At 42.6% G+C, this 25,970-nt stretch overlaps 1 protein-coding gene and 1 long non-coding RNA gene across 2 annotated transcripts in view; one reads left to right on the plus strand and one right to left on the minus strand.

Moving 5' to 3' along the window:
- Positions 1-10,301, minus strand: part of LOC123608529 — a 60,821-nt gene extending 50,520 nt beyond the window's left edge. Inside the window, exons 1-2 of the long non-coding RNA XR_006717287.1 lie at positions 9,777-10,301; positions 6,499-6,621 (exon numbers count right to left, since the gene is read on the minus strand). This is a non-coding gene — a long non-coding RNA (uncharacterized LOC123608529). The remainder of the gene's footprint in view (positions 1-6,498; positions 6,622-9,776) is intronic.
- Positions 10,302-10,423: 122 nt separating this feature from the next.
- LRRC1 (leucine rich repeat containing 1) overlaps positions 10,424-25,970 on the plus strand; it is a 134,260-nt gene continuing 118,713 nt past the window's right edge. The window contains exon 1 of the mRNA XM_045498554.1: positions 10,424-10,867. Within this exon, the coding sequence (XP_045354510.1) occupies positions 10,709-10,867 (159 nt within the window). The 5' untranslated portion in view covers positions 10,424-10,708. The remainder of the gene's footprint in view (positions 10,868-25,970) is intronic.

Consider the following 25,970-nt stretch of genomic DNA (forward strand, 5'->3'; position numbering starts at 1 on the left):
ATTGGTTTGTCTGGTGCACTCTCTTTCATGTTGAAATACTTTTACAGTCTCATTTCTACCAATCCACTATATTGTTTTCCCAAACAGAGTACCCACATGGTAGGCTTTCTTTTAAGCTGGTAACTGAGAAAAAGTACTGACAATGACTAATGCCGAATGGGTAGTTTTCTGCAGTACAGAAAGCTGTTTCCACTACATTAACCCAAAATCTTCTCATCAGCTTTTTGAGGGTGGCAGTTTTCATCTCTTTTGTAGAAATAGAGAAATGAATATTGGAGTTAATATGATTCACCTATGATCTAATCCCTAATAGTGGCAGATGCAAAAATTCAATGCAAAATCATGAGTTCTTTATACCACAGCACATGACAGATTAGTGTTTGGCCCATTTCCACCAAGGCAAAATGTTGCTCAATATTTGATTCATCATTAGCACATTTATTAGGAGACTGAGAAAAAGTGAAAAGCAAATGAAACTCAAGCTGCTCACTTGTAACTTCTCTGAATGGAGGAGTAGATTAAAATCTATGTAATACGAAATTTTGGATTTTCCACATACTACTACAGTTTGTGAAACTGAATAAAGAAATAATGATTATAATTAATAAAAAGCAAGGAATCGTGTTTTTCTCTGAGTAAGGACTAAGTGGTTACTATAAGACTAACCTTTCTGCAGATAACAATTATAATCCTAGACCAAAAAAACCCAAACAAACAAAAAAAACTATCTGAAGGTGCTAGAGGGTGACCAAAAGCAAGCAGGAACTGAAGGGGACTGTACACTTGGAAGGAGGGAATAACATGGTGTGAGTTTTCTGTTATTATGTCTTTGACAAGCATAGACACTCTACTACATAGAACCACTAAAATTTAAAGTATAAATTAAAACAGCCAATTTTTATAGCAATCTAACTGGCCTGAGTTGGAGTGGATCAGAGTTGGAGTGACCATTTCAGTTGGGAAGTGAGAGAGGGAAACCTAAGAAGGGATTGATTAAGAGTATTAACTCCAAATTCTGCATATAAACTCCACCCATATCTCTGGCTTACCCCTTAATTATGCATGTGCAGCTCTGTTTGAAGTAGCACAGTTAAGAATAAAATAACAGAACACAAAATTTCAGTTGCCATCCACCACAGAGAAAATAAGATACCATAGGCCAAATATTTGTGCCCCCCCGCCTCAAATTTATATTGTTGAAGTGTAATCCCCAGAGTGGAAGTAGGGCCTTTGGAAGGTGAGTAGGTCATAGGAGTGGAACCCTCATGAAAGGGATTAGTGTTCTTATAAAGGGAGCTCCAGAGAGCTCCTGTGTCCCTTTGTAATATATGGAGACACAGTGCTAACAAAAACATCTATAAACCAGGAAGCAGGTCCTCACCTCACACTGAATCTAGTGGTGCATTGATTGTGGACTTCCGGTCTCCAGAGGTATAAGAAATAAATTTCTGTTGCTTGCAAGTTATCCAGTATATGGTATTTTTGGAATATCAGCCTGAAGAGGCTAGGACATCAGAGTTTGATGTTTGATTTCATCCAAGCTAACTGTGTGCTAAAAGAAAATAAAAAAATAATACCCTTTGAAGTAATATCACATAATCCAGAGATTTTATCATTTATAATGTCCAGGATACATTTGAAAATTACCAGGCATATTAAGAGACAAGAAAATGTGACCTACACTTAAAAGAAAAGGCATTCAATGGAAATCAACACTGAGATAACTCAGATGTTGGAATTAGTATACAAGGAGTTTAAAGCAGGGGTTATAGCTATATTTGGTTTATAAAGGAACATACACTCTTTTTAAAAATATTTTTAACATTTTATTTATTTTTGAGACAGAACATGACCAGGGGAGGGGCAGAGAGAGGGAGACACAGATTTCAAAGCAGGCTTCAGGCTCTGAGCTCAAAGGAACATATACTCTTAATGCATGCGCAAATAGGAAATCTCAGCAAAGAAATAGAAACTGTATATATAAAAAACAATGAAAGAATTTCTAGAACTACAAAAATATACTATCTAAAGTTGTATTTCATATGGGCTTAATAGTAGCTTCAGATGATAAAAGAAAGAACCAGTAAATGTGAAGCTGTATAAATATATATTATTCAGTTTGAAAAACAGAGAGAAAAAAAACAATGGGGACAAAGCAGAACCTCAAGTACATGTGGGTGACCACCAAAAAGTCTGACATTTGTAATATTGGAATATCAAAAGGAAAAAAGAAGAAATTGGGCAAAAAAATTTTAGGGACTCAGTGACTGAAAATATCCTAAATTTGGTGAGAGATAAGTTTAGGGAGTCAATAAGTTTAGTAAACTCACATCAGGATAAATACAGTCATGTAATAGTCAAATTAAAAAAAAAAGTAAAGAGAAAATCTTGAAAGCAAACAGAAAAATGATACATTATATACAGCTTAGCATCAATTTGAAATATTGCTGACTTCTTATAAGAAACAATAAAAATTGGAAGAAAGTTGTTCATTTTTAGAATGCTGAAAGGAAAAAAATTATCAATAAAAATTTGATACACACTGAACATGTGCTTAAAAAATTAGGATGAAATAAAGACACTTTATAACAAAGAAAACCAAGAATCTTCTGTCAACAGACCTTTACCAAAAGGTAAGAGGAATGAGGTGAGGTAGGAATAAAGAACACTGGAAAGAGTAAACATATGAGTAAATATAAGAGACTATTTTTCCTCTCATTTCTTTAAAATACACAGGACTGTTAAAAAATTATAAAATTTCGTTGTGGAGCTTGTAACATAGGTAAATGTAATACATATAAAAATTGTAACATACGGGCGCCTGGGTGGCTCAGTCGGTTAAGCGGCCGACTTTGACTCAGGTCACCATCTCGCGGTCCGTGAGTTTGAGCCCCACGTGGGGCTCTGGGCTGATGGCTCGGAGCCTGGAGCCTGCTTCTGATTCTGTGTCTCCCTCTCTCTCTGCCCCTCCCGCGTTCATGCTCTTTCTCTGTCTCAAAAATAAATAAAAAAAAATTAAAACAAAAACAAAAAAAAACTAACATAAAGGACCAGAGAGGTGGCAAATGGACCCGGATAATTACAAGAGTCTTACATTTAACATGAATTGGTATATACTTTCATGGTAAACTGTGAAAATTTAAGGATGCATATTGTAATCCATAGAGTAGCCACTAGAGCCTAGAAGGCCTATAGATGAAATGTGGTTATTTATTTGCACAAAACATGGTGGAAAAGAAAGAACAGAGAATGAAAACTCAGATGGTACAAACAGAAAGAAAATAATACATAGCGGACTTAAATTCAACCATAGCAATACAATTGACCCTTGAACATGGGTTTGACAGGCATGGATTCACTTATATGCAGATTTTTTACCATACAGTACTATAAATGTATTTCCTATACTTTATGATTTCCTTAATAACGTGTTCTTTTCTCCAGCTTACTTTATACATATATGTATATATGTATTATATATAAAATGTATTACATATGTATTAAAACAAAATATGTGTTAATTTACTGTTACCAGTAAAGCTTCTGGTCAACAGTAAGTTATTAGTAAAGTTTTTGGGGAGTCAAGAGTTATGCATGAATTTTCGACTGTGCAGGGGTCAGTGCTTCTAACCACCATATTATTCAAGTGTTAACTGGTAATTATATTAAATGTAAATGAGCTAAACATTCCACAGAAAGAGCCAGGGATGGAAGGGGATGGAATTTTAATTTACTAGCAAGAAGAAATCACAGAAGTCTTAGAGTGGCAACTTTGCTTCTGATTAAATAGATTGTTGAATTATAAACCGATTTACCCATGAGATCGTGTAGGCTCTTGTGTTTCTTGAATCGTTTTGGTGTCCTTCACTTAAGCATGATCTCTAGAAAATCTCTTAAATTCAAATTTGAAGAAGCAGAGGTTGGGGTCTGAGTGCTTCCTCTCCCTGAGGGCTTTGAGATTCTATTGCAAATTTCTTCCTAGTATCCAGCATTGCATACAGTAAGATTTAACTTGCCCATTTGGCTGACATGTAAATAATTCAGAGGGCACTCAAGTAATTTTTTATAAGACAAAGATTAGATTCCATAGGTTAAGAAAAAAATATTACTATGATTGTTATAATTTTCTTGATAACTGCCATTCTTTCAGTAAGACTGAAAGCTATGCCTTATTTCTTTTTGTCTCCCCAGAAAATTAATCCAGTGTCTGGCACGATAGCGGACATTAAATAAATAACACAACATGATTCCTAGTCCTAGAAGTAATTTACAATTGCCTGTTAAATACATTTACCTGTATATTTATTTGTCAACTTTTAAAACTACTTTTATTAATGAATTATTTTATTTAATTTTAGTTATTTACTTTTTAAAAGTTTAAATAAAATTTCAGTTATACCATTTATTACAGCATAAAAAATTAAGTGAATCTAGGAAGAGGTCGTACAAAAGATATATAAAACTTCTTAAGGAAAGTAATAAAATTTTATGAGTTACATTAAAAGATTCCTAAATAGGGGTGCCTGGGTGGCTCAGTCGGTTAAGCTCTGACTTCGGCTCAGGTCATGATCTCACCGTCCGTGAGTTTGAGCCCTGCGTTGGGCTCTGTGCTAACAGCTCAGAGCCTGGAGCCTGCTTCGGATTCTGTGTCTCCCTCTCTCTCTGACCCTCCCCCGTTCATGCTCTGTCTCTCTCTGTCTCAAAAAAAAAAAAAAAAAAAAAAAACATTAAGAAAAAATAAAAAAAAAAAGATTCCTAAATAAATAAAAAACAGATCTTGAGCATGGATTAAAAGACTCAATAATATAAAGGGGACAATTCTCCCAAACAAATTTATAGATTTTCACATGTTAATTAAAATCCGTACACATTTTTTTATTATTTAAAACTTTAGAAGCTTATTTCTAGAATTTAACAAAAGTATCAGGAGGAAAGATTAGCTAAATTACTCTTGAAAGAGCATGGTGAAAAAATTTGCTCCACTAATTAGAAAAAGCTAATACATAGCTTCTGTATTATATGTAATTATTAGCAGAGACATAGAAAAACAGAGGCATAATATATCTCAAAATAAGCTCCATATATATATATTTACACTAAATTTGTGACTCAGGTGGCACTGGAGATTAATGAGGAAACAATGTTTTTGTTAATAACAGGTGTGTCCATGGGTGAGGGTGGGAGGAAGTTAGATATAGTCCTTACATCATGTTTAAACTGAACCTAGACGAATTAAAGAGCTGAGTCTGAAATGCAATATTACAAACGCATTGGAAGGAAAAATTAGAGAACACAGAAAGAACAATTTTATATAATAAAAACTTTCCCATTTTAAGTGTACAGTTTGATAGCCTTAATAAATGTATACATCCATGCAGCCATCACCACAATCAAGACACAGAATATTCCATTACCCACAAAGTTCCCTCCTGCCTTTTGCCATCAATCTTTTCCCCCACACTTTCTTCCCAACCCCTAGGTGCAGGTGTCTATGGATCTAGGTTGTGTCACTTTATCTTAGTTTGTATATGGAATCACACAGTAGGGATTCTTTTGTGTCTGGCTCCTTTTACTCAGCATAATGTTTTTGAGATTCATCCACAACGTCACATGTATTAGTAGTTTGTTCCTTTTTATTGTTGTTATTCCATTGTTTTGATACAGTACACTTTGTTTATTCATTCATCTGTTGATGAATATTTGGGTTGTTTCCAGTTTATGGCCATAATTAACACAACTGTTATCACTGTTGGTAAACAAGCCTCTGAATGGACATGTGTTTTCATTTTCTCGTGTGTGAGTGTGAATACCAAGGGGGTAGAATAGCTGCGTCATTAGGGTGGGTATATACTTATAAAAAAATTCTAAATTGTTTCCCCAAAGTAGTTTTATCATTTTACACTCCCACCAGCAATGCAGGAGTTCCAGTTGCCCATATCTTTAGTAACACTTGAGACTGTCAATCTTTTTATTTTTAGTCATCCTAATGGATAGGTGGTAGTGCCTTACTTTAAAATTCACATGATCAAACCTCTGAATCCACATTCTGTCCCATCTTACCAGGTATCACTTTGGACTTCCATTTTTAAAAAAGTTAATGACAACAACAGGCTCAAAAAATTAGTGATAGAACAACCACAACCACCACCACAAGAACATTAATTGAACATTTATGATTCTCCTACCTTTAGAGTATAAGCTTGATGAGGGTACTACCTATCTGGTTCTTTGTATCTAGCACAGTGCCTGGTGCATAGTATACACACGTTTAATGGCTATCTGTTGTGTTGTCATGAGTTACTCCAAATTTTAGCAGCTTAAAATAACAAATATTTATTGTTCCACACAGTTTCCTGGGTTAGAAATCCAGGAGCAGCTTAATCGAGTGGTCCTAGGTCAGGGTGTATTATGATGTAGTAATTAAGCTATTGGCTGGGGCTGCATCATTTAAAGGCTTGACTGGGGCTATAGGATTGGCTTCCAATATTATTCACTCACATGGCTTTTGGCAAGAAGTCTCAGTTCCTTGCTGGCTGGTGTCAGCAGTCCTCAATTCCTTGCCATGTGGACCTCTCCACTGGGCTGTTCAATATGGCAGCTGGCTTCCCCAAAGTGAGTGATCTAAGAGAAGCAAGGATAGAAGCTGGTTGTACAGACCAATGAGGAGATGGGAATGACTGAAGTCAACCTGAAAGCTGCCTCAGACCGTGCATTAGTGAATATTTGATGCAACTGATGTGTGCCTGAGAGTCTGCTAAGAACTGCATTTACATCACCTCATTTCATCCTGATAACAACACCTGGAGCATTGTCCCCATTTGAAATGATAAAACAGGCTTATGAAAGTTAAGCAAACTGTCCAATTCTACAAAGCTATTAGGTGGCAGAGCCAGAGTTCAAAATCAGACCTCTTTAGCCCCAGAGTCTGTGAAAAATGGTTCACACTGAAAAGGAGTGAAACGCACCATTCCAAAAGAAATTAATTCAGGCGACCTTTTAAATTTACTTTACATTGACTCAAATTCATATTTGTATATGGGGGAATAGTGCTAGAAATTATATCAACAAGGAAAGCTTACAACTCTTCAGGATAAAGAATTGGTCCCCTATTCTCCAATTCACAGGTTTTTTTCATTTTTTTCTCTCTTACCAGACTAATGTTTCACATGTTAGGCAGTACTGTATATAGAAAACCCTAAAGACTCCACTAAAAAAACTACTAGAACTGATCAGTCAATTCAGTAAAGTCACAGGATATAAAAATGTATAGAAATCTGTTGCATTCCTATACACTAATAATGAAGCAGTAGGAAGTGAAATTAAGAAAATCCTGGGACGCGTGGGTGGCTCTGTTGGTTCAGTGTCTGACTTCAGCTCAGGTCATGATCTCAAGGTTCGTGGGTTCACACCCCATGTTATGCTCTATGCTGACAGCTCAGAGCCTGAAGCCTGCTTTGGATTCTGTCTCTCCCTCTCACTGCTCCTCCCTTACTCATGCTCTGTCTCTGTCTCTCAAAAAATAAATAAACTTAAAAAAAATAAAAAGATAATAATCCCATTTACAGTCACACCAAAAATAATAAGATACCTAGAAATAAATTTAACCAAAGAGGTGAAAGACCTGTACTCTGAAAACTATAAAACACTAATGACAATGCAAAGAATGGAAAGTCATTCCATGCTCATGGGTTGGAAGAACAAATATTGTTAAGATATCTATACTACCCAAAGCAAGCTATGTATTTAATGAAATCCCTATCAAAATAACAACTGCATTTTTTACAGAACTAGAACAAACAATCCTAAAATTTGTGTGGAACCACAAAGAACCTTAAATCGCCAAAGCAATCTTGAGAAAGCAGAACAAGGCTGAAAGCATCATAATTCCAGATTTCAAGTTATATTACACAGTGGTGGTAATTAAAACAGTATGGTAATGGCACAAAAGTAGACACAAAGATCAGTGGAACAGAATAGAAAACCCAGAAATAAATCCACACTTCGACAAAGGAGGAAAGAATATGTAACGTGAAAAAGTCTCTTCAACCAATGGTATTGGAAAAACTGGTCAGCCACATGCAAAAGGATGAAACTGGACTTCTTTTCACCGTACACAAAAAGAGCCTCAAAATGGATTAGAGACCTAAAAGTGAGACCTGAAACCATAAAAATCCTTGAAGAGAACACAAATAGTAATCTCTCCGACATCAGCTGTATAACATTTTTCTAGATATGTCTCCTGAGACAAGGGAAGTAAAAGTAAAAATAAGCTAGTGGGACTTCATCAAAATAAAAAGCTTCTACATAGTGAAGGAAACAATCAACAAAACTAAAAGGCAACCAATGGAATGGGAGAAGATATTTGCAAATGACATATCCAATAAAGGGTTAGTATCCAAAATATATAAAGAACTGATACAACTCAACACCCCAAAACAAATAATCCCATTAACAATGGGCAGAAGACATGAACAGACATTTCTCCAAAGAAGACATACAAATGGCCAACAGACACATGAAAAGATGTTCATCATCACTTGCCACCAGAGAAATGCAAATCATAATGCAAGTCTAAGTGTCATGGAGAGGCACACAGGGAATACGAGTTGAGGTCTGAATTTTTTAAAACATCAGCCATATCTCTAAAACATACTTGGTGTTTATTAAAATAATGGAGCGTGGTAATCTCTGAAGTCAACAGAAGATTAAGATGAAGGAACCGAGCCTTCTTTATTTTTGTTGCTTTTGTAAGCAGTTAGAAAACTTGCAAAGACAGTGACTTGCTTACCAATCCAGACTTAGTCTCTCAGGCAGTAACCAGTTTTCTACTAAAGGTGGCACAAAGTGGGTTTCTGGAACACGAAAAGGAAGGAAGAGTGGCTAAGGTTCAAAGCCCAGGTGGCCTTCCTTACCTGCTGGGAATGTATAAATAACACCAGGACAAACAAAAGAGAGGGTGGAGTGGGTAGGGCAATGCAGTTTAGGGACTGACAGGATTCAGACAGTTAAGGTGGTGATAATGTTAGGATAGAAACCAAAGTGGTACTCAGATCCATCCTCACTGATTGGGAAGAAAGAAGCCCTCGGCCAGGAGTAGAAATGATGAAGTATTCTTCTCCCTGCTAACCCCGTGGGAAACTGTCCTGTGCACAGTTGAAACTGGGAGTCTGTGTAGTATGCACTAGTTTCAAACCAAAATTTTCCTTCGCCACTGAGCATGCTCAGCTTTCAGTTTCTGCAGAAAAGTGGATTTCATGACTCCTGATTTTAGCTTTGGCAATTTGGAGCCAGAGAGCATGGTGGTGTCTGGTAGAGACCACAGGTGGAATCTTGAAAGGGAAGGTGTGAGGACAAGGGGGCAGCTGGGGGGGGGGGGAGGGGTAGGAGAATCAGAGTAGGACCCAAAAGACAATCCATCAATGTGATTGGCTTTGATCTGGTCGGCAAGCCTTTGTAAAGGAGCCAGTGCGTTATCTGGAGATAGGGAGAAGTTCAGGGTTCTGGTCCTAGTCCGTGGGAATGAATCAGGGGCGAGCAAATGGTCATTATCATCCAGTAGTGAGCCTCTTGAGTCCTCCCCTGCTATCCCTTCTTGGGCTGCAACCTCCCCTTGCAAGATACTGGGTGTTGGTGCAGAAACATAGGAGCCGGATGGAGGATGTTCACCTAACAGCCCCGTCAATTTGCCCCACCTCCCCCGTTCGTCCTTCCTCACTAGCCCAAAATAGTCGCCAGGGGCCATCATCTGCCTGGCTAGAACAGGCACAGAAACTCACCTTAGCTACTTCGTTTTTGAGTTTGGACTCCTGATGGGGTGCATCCATATCTATGAGAATCTTACAAACTCTCTGACCCATATGTTTTTGGTGGTAAGGGGAGAGGGACTTCCTATTACTCGGTATAAAAACAATGCTGAAGATGTGAGCCCAGGCTACAACAGCCTGCAGGCGGTGCCCGCGGACCAGAGGGCACGGCCAGGCCCGGTGCAGGGCGGAGGGCGGTCCGCTCACTCCTGCTGGCAACCAGGGCACCTCAAAATCACACCGAATCTCGTAGCTCGAGGCGCCCAAGGCGCGCAAGGTACGCTTCGGGGGGCGGTCCTGCCTGACCCCGGAAGAGAAAGTTGTTTTGGGGAAGGGGAGCGAGGAGACGAGAGCGAGTTAAGTAACTAAAAATCAAAGTTGTTCTGCTCCCCTCAGGCCACCTCTCCTCTGCTTCATCTTTACCCCAAGCTCCATTGGAGTCAGGCTTCCTCAGAGAGACGAACGCTCCCGGAACCCCAGCCAGAGTTGGGGGACCGAGAGCGCCCGGCCCGCAGGTTTCGACCCTCTCCGACTCCAGGTCTCCGGGAAAACCCGGAGCGGAGCATCCCCCGGGTCGGGATACGCCCTCGCGCGCGCCCACTGGCGCGCATGCTCAGTCGCGCGGTGGCCGCGAGTAGGAAGCTCCGCGCGGCAGAAGCGGCCGCGGCGGCGCGACTGGAAGGTGGGAGGGGACGCACCGGCTGGCGGGCGGGGGCGCTGGGACTCGGCTGGGGCTCCCGCCCGAGGTTCCTGGAAGCGTTTGGGACCGCGAACCCCGGCGCGAGGAGCAAGCGAGCACGGGAGCCAACGAGTGCGGACTGGGCAGCGGGCGGAGCGGAGCCGCCGGGCGGAGCGGGCTCAGAGCCCGGGTCTCCGCGGCTCGGGACCCGGCGGCGGGGGCGGCGATGTTCCACTGCATCCCCCTGTGGCGGTGCAACCGTCATGTGGAGACGATCGACAAGCGCCACTGCTCGCTGGTCTATGTCCCCGAGGAGATCTACCGCTACGCCCGCAGCCTGGAGGAGCTGCTGCTGGACGCCAACCAGCTCCGCGAGCTGCCCGAGGTGAGTGTCCGGCCTCACCTGCGCGCCGCCTTTGGGGGAACTCGGCCGAGCCTGGCCAGCCCTCTCCCTCCTCTCTCCCGTGGTCACCTCCCTTCCACACTCTATCCCTCTTCCACCTCCAGATCCCGTCGCCACGTCCCGCAGAGCCACCACTACCTGCATTCACCTGCCTCTTCCTCCCTTACCCTCCTCCCCTCGCATTAAAAGTTCCTTGTCATTTTATACAAAGCGAGCGACTTGTTATTTTCCAAGTAGTCACTAGAGCTTGTGCGACTAAGGAAACATTCTGGGCTGGTAAGGAGTTTAGATACACGTCTAAGTACTAACAACTGGCATTTGTACCCGGGCAGGTGAGGAGCCAGGTGGCTGGGGCTGTTCCCAGGTGGAAGGACAGAGCGTGGCATCTGCTCTCAGGGCAGTTTTCCTTGCACTGCATTCCCCGACCACTAGCCAGGGCGCGCTTCTCGGGTGGGCAGCGCGCAAGTGAGCCGCACTAACTAGGCGTGTTCGGAGGAATGTGCCCCCGGGGCCTTATCGCTGGTGGGCAGTGCTTGAAAGTACTGTAGTTTGGCGAGCTGGCCGGCCTTGAGCTGGCCGGCCTTGGCTCCGGGGCCGGTTGGGAATTGGAGGTGAGGGGAGGTGAGCTGGAGGATATCGGGCAGGAGGAGAGGTATGCTTTGGGACCTGTGGGCAGGTGCCCAGGTGCCCGCCGCTGGGGCCCTGCTTGCGTGGACCTGTTGCGTGGAAGGAGCCGCTGTGAACGTCAGTAGAGGCTGCGCCCGGCGGGCCAGCATTGCCAGCCGCCTCTCCCGGAGCGCGTACCTTCAGCCTGCTGACTTCTATCCTTGCAGTGATGCGTTACCTCTTCAGAGTTGTTTACATACATTAATCAGTCTGGTGCGGCTAAGACACATGCTGATTGAGCTTTAACGGAGGGTCTGGGACTGCGAACTTTTAACCTTTGAGCTTGCTGCCGAGGAAATTAGCTTGAGTAACCCTTAAGGAAGAAGGTATCACAAATCCCGGGGTGTGCAGGAAGTCGGTGTGCAGTAATTCAAAGGTGTGCAGGAAGTAGGGAGACTAGACTGCTGGGAATTGGGAGGAGGACGTGAGGCCTGAGCGTTGGGACTCAAATATCTTTCTTGTCCTTTAGTTAACACAGGACTGTCACAGAGACGCTCGCTAGTCAAATGTTCTGGCTTGTTAAAATGACCTGATGGCGTTCCTCAGCGCTGACCAAGTGTTTTAAAAAGCAGAACGGTGTGTTTTTCTTAATATTTAAAGTGTTCTTTCTCTTTGATTAACTTTCCTTGGTTCACGTGGAATCGGATGGTTTGCTCTGTGTAATCATGTGGATTATCCTCACTAGGATCTTTGCAAAGCCCCCCAGGCTTTATTTAGCTTAGAAGCAAAAAAGCGGTACAGTTCCCTCAGGCATTTATTATTTTGCAGGCATTTTCAGACGCATGGCTTTGTCTGGCCTTGAGCTTGCTCAAATTTGACTTGAAAGGCATAAGCTTACTTACTGCCTTAAGTTGTAAGTAAGTTTTAGGCATTGCTATTGCCAGAAATACAGAATATGTTATTTAATACTTTTCAAGTGTGTCAGCATGAAGTTATTAAAGATTGAGTGAAAAGCTATTTAACTAGAAATGTTTCAGTGTTCTTTGTGGTATTTTGTTTGTTTGTTTGTTTTTACAGAACTGGAAGGTTTCCTTTGACTGGATTGGCTTTTTACTCCCTTCTGCAAAGTTTGTGGGTTTTCCTGTAATGTTGGGGAATTCAGCTTTGTAAGGGGGAAATTATGGGTTTTGGAAGTGTTAGGTATTCATACTAATCCTAACTGGAAACTTCTCAGAGGCTCAAGCTAGTCTGATAGCCCTCTGTAGATACAGTATAAATAAACAAGCTTTTCAGAGGCTAAAGGTGGTCTTGCTTATGGGTAATTATTGCTCTTACAGCTCCGAAATTAGTTTTAGAGTTTCTAGGTTGTTTAAAAATTATTTCTTCATGACTTACCGTGTCTGGGTGCCTGGATGGGTATAAGCCAGACGTGCACAACCACCTTGAAAGCACAGATATTTCATTCAAAGTAGAAGTCTTTTCCTTGGGCTGTTGTTTCCCCTCTGAGATCTGCATAACTCATTAGCACTGCTCCCTGCTGTCCCTACCCCCACCCCTCCTCTAACCTCTGTCTCCTTACCTGCCCCATCACCAGGGGCCCTCTTTTGCTGACAGACCTCCTGGGTCCTTGTGGTGGTGGTCTTGCTGGCTGGCTGTTCTCTTCTCTGTAATTTGTTTGGAAGCACAGACAAGGGGGAAGTCCGCACCCCATACCCCAAAAGCAAAGATACAGACATTGTTCATGGTTCAGGATGATGAAAAGCTGTCTCCTTTCTACTGAAAGGTTTGTAACCTCAGATTTGCTTCAGCTCCCTTATTTTGCGAATTGAAACTCAGAATTGAAGTGACTCCATCAAGGCTGTTCAGCTGGTTAGATGCAGAGTCACTGGTCGCCCCCCGCCCCGCCCCTGTTCAGCAGCTTTGGACACCTAGCAGGAATCTGGCTTATTCAGCTTTTCACACCCATTAAAATCTCAGTTATTTAGCCCCTCCTGTTTTACTCCTGTCATTAAGCCTGGTCTCTGTCAAACATTTACTGACCCTTCATCATTTGCAGTTGCTAGGAATATAGAGATTAGAGAAGGCATGATTCCTATGAGCTATTCACAACTTTATGGGGAGGTAGATGACTTGAATACAGATGTGGTGAGTATGGGGTAGAGGGGGCATGACAGCTAGCTTGGTGGTTACTTACCTAATCTAAACTTTTGCTGAGCCTGCATCCCCATCCTCGGCAGTGGGTCCACCTTGTAGTAGCCTCTCAGTGCTGCTGTTCTGCAGGGAAGGCTTGGAACGTTCATCTGTAGCCTGACCCCAGTTGGATGATAGGCTCACCATCCCATTCCCATCCACCTTCTCCTTCTCACTTCCTCCCGGCTCCATCCCTTTGGGATGCCTAGTAAGGGAGACAGTCTGACTCTAACTTCCTGAGATGCTGGCATGCTTTTGCTCATCCTTGTGAGCATAGAGCCTGGCACCCATTAGGTCCTGCTCAGTAAACAGCTTTTGTCTGTTGAAGGAATTTAGCCTCGCCTGATACAGATCTTTCTCCTCTGCCTCTTTCTCTTAAGCATATCATGGCTCTGGCATCTATCCACCTCTAATATAGTCAGAGAATATTCAAGTTGGGAGTGACCTTTTTCAAGACTCTAGCTGGTTAGATGCACAGTCTCTGGTTGCTTTAAGTTGGAAGCCACTTGAGAAGTTAAAGGTCACTGATATGGTGAAGCTGTTTTGTCTTCCCCAAGAGCCTATGCTCCCCTCTGTGCTTCCTTAGTGTTTCTGACACTGTCAATTTCCCCCTCAAGGTGCATGGATTCTTGGATGCCTTCATGCCATCTCTCTGGCTTCAGTACAGAGCCTAGTCTAATAGGCAGCACATATTTTGAGTAAAGGCTGTTGAACCCATATAGCTTATAAAACCAAGTTTCATTTTGTCACCTACTCTTATTTAGGGTTTAGTTGATCTTTTAATGATTGCCAGATGACATTATCTCAAATATCTCCCCTTTCCCATCATTCTTTCTCATATCCTGCTTTATTTTTTCCCAGCCCTTAGAGCCCTATTACTACCAAACTCTAGACTTGCTTACTTGCATCTACGTGCTTATTTAGCCCCTCCTATTTTACTCATGTTCTTTGTCTCCCCAACTAGTACATCACCTCCACGAGGGCAGGGATGCTTTTGTTCATGGCTGAACCTGGGGCAGTGGCTGGCACATAGTAGGCACTCACATGTTTGTTGCGTGAATGAGTCTTCACATGTGCTGTCATGGGTAAGCTGCCCCCGTTTCTCAGCCATCGTGATTCCCCTTCCTGCAGTCTCACGTCTACTATATACCAATCTGTTGAAACTCGTCATGGGATAAAGTCATTCTGAATTCAGTGGTTTTTTCTTACCAGTTTTTGTTCTCTGTCTCTTCTGTGCTGGGAATCTTTGACAGTCATATCTTTTTGAAATAATTTTTAGGCATTGTCAACATAATTTCTGACTGTGACTTCAAATCTCCAACTGTGATCTGTTAAGAGGATATCCATTCCCACTTGGAATAAGTCCCTTTTGTCTTAAACTTGCCATGTCCCACTTCAGTGGGACAGCCGTTCTTCACAAGTTCATGGACCAAGGCTCTTTGGGCTTGTCTTCAAGGAGCAGAGACCATGGATGCTGAAGTCAGATAGCTCACATGCTGCTCCATCGCTTGGATACTTTCTTCAAGCCTTGGTTTCCTCACTTGTCTTAGTACCTGGTTTGTATGGTTACTCTGTAAGTGCACGCAAAGCACTTAACAGTCAGATATATGAGGTCTAAGAGTTTTGCAGTTACTGTGGTGAGATGCCCCCCCTTTTTTTTTTCCCTCCAAATAAAACAATGTTTCTTAACCCAGAGTTGGGACACATTTTCCTGGGAGTTTGTAAGTCATTTTTTAAAACCAGAATTAAAATTTTAATGCTCTTTTCAATAATAATTAAAAACTCATAGGTTCCATACATCTAGGTGAACTTACAGATGAGTAGTGCCATAAGGTTTTAGTAGTGCCATAATCTGTGTTTGATTGAGCACTCCCTTAATTGTCTCTAGCTGAGGGGGAAAGAACAGATGTGGGCTTATTGCAGAAATCACGTGTTTGGGTCAGATGCTAGCTGGAAGTTACGTGAGCAAAGGTTTCATAGCCGTTTGTTAGAGAAGAGTGGTGGGTAGCCGAAGGGGTCACAGAGCTCACGGTGGTGCAGGCAGGCAGAGTTGCCAGGAGCCTGCTCCGAGGTAGTGTTGTACCAGTATGTGCAGCCATGCGATGACTGTCCAATTGTGTCATTGTCATTTGTCACGTCAGATTAGCGTTGAGTTCTCTTTTATTGGTTTTTGTCAGATTTTTTAATTGGTTCACCTTATAGTTTTGTAAGAGCTAAGGCGCAGGGAGGGCATACCTAGTTTTATGTTTAGACATACTTAAGTAACATTGGAATAAAAATAATTTAAGTGAAAGCTTAGGAAGAAGGGAACCCAAGAGAGGACTTTCCCTTTAAAATGATGACCCACGCATTTGTCAGGGTAAGGAAACCGTTCTCATTTCTCAGGTATCCTGTTGCACAGTTTAGCACTTAATTGTGAGTCTCTTATGTGTTCATCCAACCCCCCTTCTCCTACTTCTCTCTGCCCCCAATTCCCCCACCCCCTTATAGGTGAGGAAACTGAGACCTGGAGAAGTTGTAATTTGCCTTGGGTTAGTGGAGGGCCAAATCTCTCTGATTAAGAAATACTGAGTGAGTATTTAGTACCTATTAATAAGTATAATAGTCACCACCTATTGAGATTTTACTAAGCTCCAAACATCGAATTAGGTACTCTACATAAATTATTTCTCTCAAACTGAATAACACGCTTTAGCTGTTAGAATTTCAGTTTTGCAAATGCAGACATTGAGACTTATTTAAGAAACTTACTTAAGAATCTTGTTTAGGAAACATGGTCAAGGTCAGTTCTGGAGTAGGCATTTGGCTCCAGCTCCACGTGTGCATTTACCACCTGTGGGCCTGCCTGGGCCAGAGGAGGCCCGGCAGTATGTGCATGCTTTGGAGGGAGCCTCTGCAGAAAGCTCATGGCAGCTCTGAGGAGTCTTACATTCCCTGAGGAGCTGAGGGAAGACTTTGGAGGTGGTGACATTCACACTTGACTGGAAGGAAGGGCAAAGTATGTCAGCTGTTGCCAAAACCAGTCCTTTCCAGGTGGCTAGAATGAGGGGCACCTGAGCAGTAGAGCGTGCCTGGAGAGGGTTCTGGGGCCAGATCGTGAAAGGCTCTTGACAATGTTGCTGAGGAGGTACGTTCTGACCTGGAGGCAGAGGAGGCCCATGGATGGTGTGTAAGCAGAGGTGCAGTACAGTTAGATCTTTGCTTTAGAAAGGTAATTCCAGAGCACAGGGTTTAGAGTCAGGGAGACAAGCCAGGAACCCACTATGGTGGTCTAGGCCAGAGGAAATGATAGAGCGTCTTGGGGATGAACAGGGGAGATGGCCTTGTCAAAGATGTTCACCCTGGGCATTCCTGCCCTTGGGTCCAGTGCTCTTTCTGCTGTGCTACCTTTTCTGCTGTGCTGATCTTCTGAGGCACTTCAGTAATACTTGTGTAACACCAAGTAAAAAGCATTTACCTCCTTTTGGGGGGACATCTTTTCCTTGACTGTGGCATGTGCCTGCATTCAGCTTGTGAATTGCTCACTAAGACATGGCAAGCATTATATGTAGGTATTGACTCGGGGGAAGGAGGAATAGCCAGATGTGCTATGGGTGGCAAGAGTTTGTTCGTTTTGCGTTTCAGATGAATATGGGCATCAAGTTTATAAACATGAACCTGCAGGAACACTGGTAGCCCTGGCGTTCTGTGTTTCTGAGTAATATGAACGCGTACTATTTGTGTACCGTACCATGGACTTTAGTTTTATCATCTTCTGCTCGTGCTTTGAAAGGCTAACACTTGCAGAATTTTTATTTTTCTAGAGGAACTTGGAAGTTATGTGTCTTTAAAAAAATAGCTCATGTCTTTGAGGGAAAGTAAAATTATTCATTTAATAAAACTTTTCTGGGATGGACAAAGATGAGTGATGCTGGTAAAATAGCAAAATAAGCTTGTTTTCACAGTTCCTCCTGCCTCTTCCAAGGGGCTTCCAGTGAAAAGGGGCGCATCGAACCTTCCTTCCAGCTTTCCAGTGCATTATCCTCTCTGCCAGAATTTGCAGCTTCTGTACTATAGTAAGTAGGGACTTGGGATTTCCTTAAAAAGGAATACCTTTTTAGTCTATACCACAGACTTGACATTCTGGGGATAAGTGTAGTTGATATTTACACAAGGGGGTCAGGAATAGCAAGGTAAACATTTCTTAGCAATGATGACAGAAATCTCAGCCATGACCTTGCTGTGCCATGGAACAACCAGAAGCAGTGGGTTCTTTTAGGTAAGGATTGAGTGAGTGCTGAAGGCTTTTCTCTTTGTTCACGGAAGTCTAGGGGGATTTAGCCTATTTTGGAACCCTACCCAGAACATAGGGCTACAAATGTTTGTCCTCTCCTTCATGTGATAGTTATGAGGGATGATGAGATCATGGGCCAGAGCTTAGTAAATGCATAGAAGAAACTCCTGAATGTCCATTTACTTTCTCTTGGGTATTATTTAGTGGACAGGAATGGTAATTTACTATTGCATGTGGTATTTTAGAAGATCTAATGGTATGTATGTGTGTCTACTGTAAAAATACTTTGAACTCCTAGAAGTAAGATGAAATATTTTTAAAAATGAAAAAACATTTTTTTTGGCTTGTCATTATTTTGAAGAGTTTCCTTATCTAGGCTGTAATTCTAGAGTCCAGAGAATTTGACTCAGTTGGAAGAAATTTGGTATTTCAGTTTCCAAGAACCGCAAGGAATGGATTTGTCATGTGGTGGGTGGAAGGAGGTGTTACACCTAATTACAGCGTGTTCCAGACTGATTCCTGGGTAGTGTGGCCAGATGGAGAGGTCTGTGTCTACTCTGGCCACTCTCATCACCTTTCTGTCCACAGTCCACACCTACTTCTTGGGAAAAGATCATCAGGAGGGCCTGTCAGCTGACTTGTGGTGGAAACTAGGAGCTCAAGTCAGATGAGCTCATGCAAAGGCCAGAAAGTGGCTTCTGAACCTCTGAGGATGTGACGTGGGCTCCTGCTGCTTAACTTGGTTCGGAAGATGCTGAGACCTCTGAGCTCAGGCTAGGAGTGCAACTGGCTTGACTTTGGACCATGACGTGACCTTGTTTTTATCTCATTAAAGGAGTGATATGGATTGGATACTTAAAAGAACTCAAAGAATGAAGATGACATTTTCCTTGCATCCTTTGAAGTGATACCAGCCATTAACAATTTTAGAATGTATTCTTATGGATTTTTTTTCTCTTCATACATCACCATGTATTTATTATTATTAAAACAAAGCAAGAACTCTCACTATATAAATTGCTTTGCTATTTGCTTTTTTTACATAACACTGCCTTGGACATCTTCCATATCAGTGCGTATAGATGTCTTCTAGCATTGCTTCTGTGGCTGTAGTATTCCACTGTACTGGATGTTTCACGATTGATTGATTGAACCTTTCTCCTATTGCTGACATTTAAATGGTTTCTGATTTTGCAGTGATGAACCATGCTGGATTAAATGTTCTTGTACATATTACTTTGTACTCCTGTGCAAATGTTTAAGATAAATTTTAAGAAGCATAATTGTTGGATGAAAGGGTATACATTACAAATTTTATAGATCTTGCTAGATTGTCAAAGATTTTTTTTAATAATAGTGAGATGGGAAGGCCTTGTTAGAAATTATAGAAATCTACCCACTTTATGTAGCTAAGGAAATGAAAATCTAGAGAGGTAAAGTGTTATGTCAAAGCAAAATGAAAATGTGGACTGTACATCTCCAACTCTAGATTCTAAGTCCTGTGGATTTTCTAGGGACCTAGAGACTGGTTCTATCATCTCTGCTTTTTTTTTTTTTTTTTTTTTTTTTTTTAGTTTATTTATTTTGAGAGAGAGTGCAAATGAAGGAGGGGCATGGAGGGAGATGGAGAGAGAGTCCTGAGCAGGCTTTGGTTGCAGAGCCCAACTCAGGGCTTGGTCTCATGAACTGTGAGATGGTGACCTGAGCCTACATCAAGGTCCGACACTCAAACAACTGAGCCACCCAGGCACCCCATCTCTGCTCCTTTTATTTTCCACTGTGACTCCTTCCTATAGGCCTGGAAAAGCCCTCAGATGGGCTTCCGTCAGTTAATCACATATTTGTTCCAGGTCTTTGGAAAGCTGACATCTAAGTCTTGGCTTCAGGTAGTTTACACTCTTGAGTTCGGGAGAGAAGTTTGAGTCATGGAATTCCTAATGTGGCTCAGTGTCACACGGGTCAGTAAACCAGGACTTGCTGTAGACCCTTGCAGGAGGCTCACTGGGGCATCAGGAAAGCAGGACTCTGGTTTTCACTGAAGGTAGGTTCAGAGAGGCTGGGAAGGGTGGGCGGGCATTGTAGACAGGGAGCTTTTGTGAGGCGACACAATCTTGTGCCATGGAGCTCACTCTGGGTTGACTTGGTTCTGTTTCTGGAACAGGGGCCAAGGTGATATGAAGCATGGTAGGGGACAGGAAGCTTGGGCATTAACTTGGTGTGCTGACTTGTGTGGATCAGCCTCTCCCAAAGGCTCAAACTCTTTTATCCTTTACTCCTTCAGTCCTTTCTCACTACTTGGCAGTGATCTTTCTAAAACACAAATGTGAGACACCTGGGTAGCTTAGTTGGTTGCGTGTCCAACTCTTTATTTCAGCTCAGGTCATGATCCCAGAGTCGTGGAATCAAGCCCCGCATTGGGTTCCATGATGAGTGTGGGGCCTGCTTAAGAGTGTCTCTCTCTCTCTCTCTCTCTCTCTCTCTCTCTCTCTCCATCCCTCTCTCTCTCTCTCTCTCTCTCTCCCTCCCCCTCCCTCCCTCTCCCTCTCCCCCTCTCTCCCTCCCCCTCCCTCCCTCTCCCCCTCTCCCTCTCCTCCTCTCCCTCTCCCCCTCCCCCTCTCCCCCTCCCCCTCTCCCCCTCCCCCTCTCTCTGTCTCTCTGTCTCTGTCTCTCTCTCTCTCTCTCTCCCCCCTCTCTCCCTCCCTCCCTCCCTCTCTCTCCCCCTCCCTCTCTCTCTCTCTCTCCCCCTCCCTCTCTCCCCCCTCTCCCCTCCACCTCCTGCTCTCCACCCCTTTCTCCTTCCCTCTGCCCCTTTCCCCTGCTTGTACATGCTCTCTCTCTCTAAAATAACACACAAATGTGATGAGTGGCTTCCTGCTGCAGTGGCTTCTCACACCTGCAGGACACAACCTGGCAGTGTTTTTGTTCTCTGCCTACCCCTTCCACCTTATCTCCCATCTTTTTCCAACCTGAACTTTCCAGCTTGTGTTTCAGCAAGAGTTAGCCACCCTTGGTTGCCAACATATTATTTCATACTTATGAGTCTTCATTTTTTTTTTTATTTAACTCTGTCTACCATGAGTTACTCTTTCTCAATTTCTTTGCCTGGCTCATTGCTCTTCATCCCAGGGGATACAGCTCAGGAGATAACATTCCTCCAGGAAGCCTTCCCTTACTGCCTCTCTGGTCTCTGGGGACACCTGTGTCATTACTTGTACCTCTTTGTAATTATCTCTTTCTCCCATCAAAGTGAGTTTCTTAAAGCTACACACTTTTTTTTTCTTTGCATTCCTGCTGCCTAACAGGGTGGTTGGCACAGATCAAACATTTAATACATATTTGAGCAGCATTCTTGGGGAAGTTTTCAGCCCTGCTGGGAAGTGGATTTAGAAGTGGGTTTGGACTTGGGGCACCTGGGTGGCTCAGTCAGTTAAGCGTCCGACTTCGGCTCAGGTCATGATCTCACGGTCCGTGAGTTTGAGCCCCGTGTCGGACTCTGTGCTGACAGCTCAGAGCCTGGAGCCTGCTTCGGATTCTGTGTCTCCCCCTCTCTCTGCCCGTCCCCCACTCTTGCTCTACCTCTCTTTCTCTTTCTCAAAAATAAATAAACATTAAAAAAATTTTAAATGAAAGAAAAAAAGAAGTGGGTTTGGACTACACCTGTAAGCAAGAGCCTGATGATTATTCCAAGAGGAGCAGAGCTTTCTGGTCTTTGTATGGATGAGTGGTGTCATGATGGAGGGAGATGAGCGCTGGCCTGGTAGTCCAGATTTTTGTCCTTGATCTGAATGACACTAGCATTGTAACCTTGGGCAAATCACATAATCCTTTGAGCCTCAGTTTCCTTATCTGAATGATGAAGGGATGGTGTCATTGGTGTTCAGGGCACCTTTGAGTTCTGATCTCCTTGAGTGCCAATTTTCTGAATTGTTACAACATGATGCCACCTTGCTAACCTTAGGAGAGTGGTCCCACAGTTGTGCACATACCCCATGAGGTTGCTTAGTGAGGTTTAGCAGAACCACAAGTGTGGGCTTAATAATTATAATCAAGGATTGGATGATAAGGTGACGCTGTTCCAAATACCCTCTTGTGGTCAGTTGTTGATTCTTAGAACCAGTTAAGGGAAAAAGATCAGCAGATTTTTTCTGGTTTAAACAGCACTCCCCCTCCCCCCAAACTCACTCCCACTCCACATACTTACATCCTCCCCCTGACACTCCCTCACCCCCCCATACCCACACATACCCCCACACCTCCCTACACATACCCACACCCTCCCCCCACATCCCCACCCCCACATAGGCACAGACAACCTATGAACACTGAGATTTTCCCCCATGTCAGTTGCATTTTCCCAGCTTTTAGAAGTGAAGTAAAATGGGCAACATAGCTGGGACTTTTTTGTCTTTTTATTAAATGAACTGAAGCAGTCCATAGGTGGTTGTTTGAAACTTTACTTTGGGTTGATTTGAGTGCCCGAGAAACTGTATTTAGGCAAACTTAGTTTGGGGACTGATGATTGAGGATATGGGTTCTCTGGATGGGTTAATATCAGACTGAGGTGGCTTTCAAGGAGTGTACTGGGATCAGAGGTGACAGCTTTCCACCATCCTGCAAAGCGGGCTTCTGACCAGGTATTGGTATCTGGCTTCCCAGGCAGCTACATTCAGGAATGGGCACTGGGTATAGATCTCTGCTGGATCTCAACCCACTCTCCCTCCTTCCCCTGTTCACTGCACAGAGTTAATTGAGTGTTAACTCTGCTTCAGGCATTGTTCTATCTAGCAAGATAACTATCTTGCCTTATTCTTACAAGTTTTCATTCCAGGTAAGGGAGACAGCCAGTAAATGGAAAAGCACATAAGAATTTCAGATAGTGATAAAAACTGTAATGAAAACAAAACAGGGAGAAGTCCTAGCCTCAACATTCAGACAACAAAGTGAAATAAAAGGCATCCAAATTGGCAAAGAAGAAGTCAGACTTTCACTTTTTGCAGATAACATACTCTACATGGAAAAGCCGGACTCCACCAAAACACTGCTAGAAGTGATACATGAATTCAGCAAAGTTGGAGGATAGAGAATCAATGTACAGAAACCGGTTGCATTTCTATACATCAATAATGAAGCAACAGAAAGAGAAATCAAGAAATCGGTCCCATTTACAATTGCACCAAGAACCATAAAATACCTAGGAATAAACCTAACTGAAGAGGTGAAAGATCTGAATGCTGAAAACTATAGAAAGCTTATGAGAGAAATTGAAGAAGACACAAAGAAATGGAAAAACATTCCATGCTCGTGGATTGGAAGAACAAATTGTTAAAATGTCGATACTACCCAAAGCAATCTACACATTCAATGCAATCCCAATCAAAATGGCACCAGCATTCTTCACAGAGCTAGAACAAACAATTCTAAAATTTGTATGGAACCCTGAATAGCCCAAGTAATGCTGAAAAAGAAAACTAAAGCTGGAGGCATCACAGTCCCGGACTTTAGCCTGTATTACAAAGCTGTAATCATCCAGTCAGTATGGTATTGGCGCAAAACCAAACATATAGAACAATGGAATAGGATAGAGAACCCAGAAATGGACCCACAAATGTATGACCAACTTACCTTTGACAAAGCAGGAAAGAGTATCCAGTGGAAAAAAGACAGTCACTTTAGCAAATGGTGCTGGGTGAACTGGACAGCAACATGCAGAAGAATGAAACTGGACCACTTTCTTACACCATACACAAAGATAAACTCAAAATGGATGAAAGACCTAATGTGAGACAGGAAACCATCAAAACCCTAGAGGAGAAAACAGACAGCAACTTCTTTGACCTCAGCCGCAGCAACTTCTTACTTGATATGCCTCTGAAGGCAAGGGAAATAAAAGCAAAAATGAACTATCGGGACCTCATCAAGATAAAAAGCTTCTGCACAGCTAAGGAAACAATCAGCAAAACTAAAAGGCAACCAACAGAATGGGAGAAGATGTTTGCAAATGACATATCAGATAAAGGGTTAGTGTCAAAAAGATAATAAAGAATTTACCAAACTCAGCCCCTGAAAACCATATAATCCAGTGAAGAAATGAATAGACACTTTTCCAAAGAAGACATCCAGATGGTCAACAGACACATGAAAAGATTCTCGATGTCACTCATCACCAGGGAAATATAAATCAAAACCACACTGAGACACCGCCTCACACTGCTCAGAGTGGCTAAAATGAACAAATCAGGAAACTACAGATGCTGGCGAGGATGTGGAAAAAGGGGCATCCTCTTGCACTGCTGGTGGGAATGCAAACTGGTGCAGCTACTCTGGAAAACAGTGTGGAGTTTCCTCAAAAATTTAAAAATAGAACTACCCTGTGATCCATCAATAGCACTGCTAGGAATTTATCCAAAGGATATAGTAGTACTGATTAGAAGGGGCACATGCACCCCAATGTTTACAGCAGTGCTAATGAACAATAGCCAAATTGTGGAAAGAGCCCAAATGCCCATGAACTGATGAATGGATTAAGATGATGTGTGACACACACACACACTGGAATTCTACTTGGTGATGAAAAATAATGCAATTTTGCCATTTGCAGCAATGTGGATGGAACTGGAGGGTATTATGCTAAGTGAAATAAGTCAGAGAAAGATATCATATGTTTTCACTCATGTGGAATTTGAGCAACTTAACAGAAGACCATAGGGAAAGGGAAGGGCAAATAAGTTACAAAGAGAGAGGGAGGCAAAGCACAAGAGATTGTTAAATACAGATCACAAACTGAGGGTTGCTGGCAGAGTGTTGGGTGGGGGGATGGGGGTGGAGGGAAAATGGGTGATGAGCATTGAGGAGGTCACTTGTTGGGATGAGCACTGTGTGTTGTATGTAAGTGATGAATAGGAATACTCCTGAGGCCAAGACTACACTGTATGTTAGCTAACTTGACAGTAAATCGTATAAAAAATAATGAAAAAACAAAAGAAAATAAAACAGGGAAATGCAGTAGGGAGTGATAGGAGGGAGAATGCCTCTCCATGGAGGCAGCATTTGTATTGATTGATGCAGGAAGGTAGCTGTGTGAATATGCCAGAAGTCCTTGCAAAGACTTGGCGATGAGTTTGGCAATTTTGTAGGCAGAAAGAAGGCCAGTGAGGCTGGAACACAGTATGACAGGGAAGAGAAGTGAAGATGTTGGTGGGGTTCATGTATGTAAGGGTATGGAGACCCTGGTGGGGAGGTTGGATTGTTGTTTTGTTTTTGTTTTTGTTTTTATTTATTTGTTTGGTCACTTGAAGTATGGCAGATCATAAACCCGCAGGATAGCTGACTTAGGGTTTAGAAAGTTCCCTCTGCCAGCTGGTGAGAGACAGGGAGGAAGAGTTCAGAGAAGCAGGGAGACCTGGAGAGGAAGCCTTTTATTGAAAAGTTCTGTAGAAGAGCTGTTGGTGATTTGGGCTAGGGTGGTAGCAGTGAGTAATGAGCTATATCTTGGGGGTAAAGTCAGGAAGACCTGCTGATGTATTGGATGCAGGGTTTTGGTTTTGTCAACTAGGGAATGACAGAGCTGTTTACGGTGGACTGGGAAAAGGAATATAGCAGCATAGGAAGTACTTGACTTGGGACATGTCAGAAGTTTTTATGAGACCTAGAACTTAGGAGAGGAAGTCTGGGTAATGATAATTATAAGAAAGACAGCACACTGTTTTTGAGCAGCATGCTTTGAATTGTTCTAAATACTTCCTGTGAGTAACTCATTTAATCCTTTCTACAACCATGACTTCATTTTACATAAATAGCTTTATTTTGCTGTTGATGACACTGGGACACGGATGAATTAGCTTGCTAAGGTCACACAGCTAGGAAGCAGAAGAGCTAGGGGTCCAGCCGATGCAGTCTGGTTCGAGAGCCCTTATTCCTAACCACTGTGTCTTCCTTCCTTCAGGCTAAATATGGGGCGACCATGTTGTCTACACCAAAGCCACCTGATGGGTCAGGAATTGTGTCTGTTCTGTGAAA

Source organism: Leopardus geoffroyi, chromosome B2 (genome assembly GCF_018350155.1).
Source record: "Leopardus geoffroyi isolate Oge1 chromosome B2, O.geoffroyi_Oge1_pat1.0, whole genome shotgun sequence".
Classification (NCBI taxonomy): Eukaryota; Metazoa; Chordata; class Mammalia; order Carnivora; family Felidae; genus Leopardus; species Leopardus geoffroyi.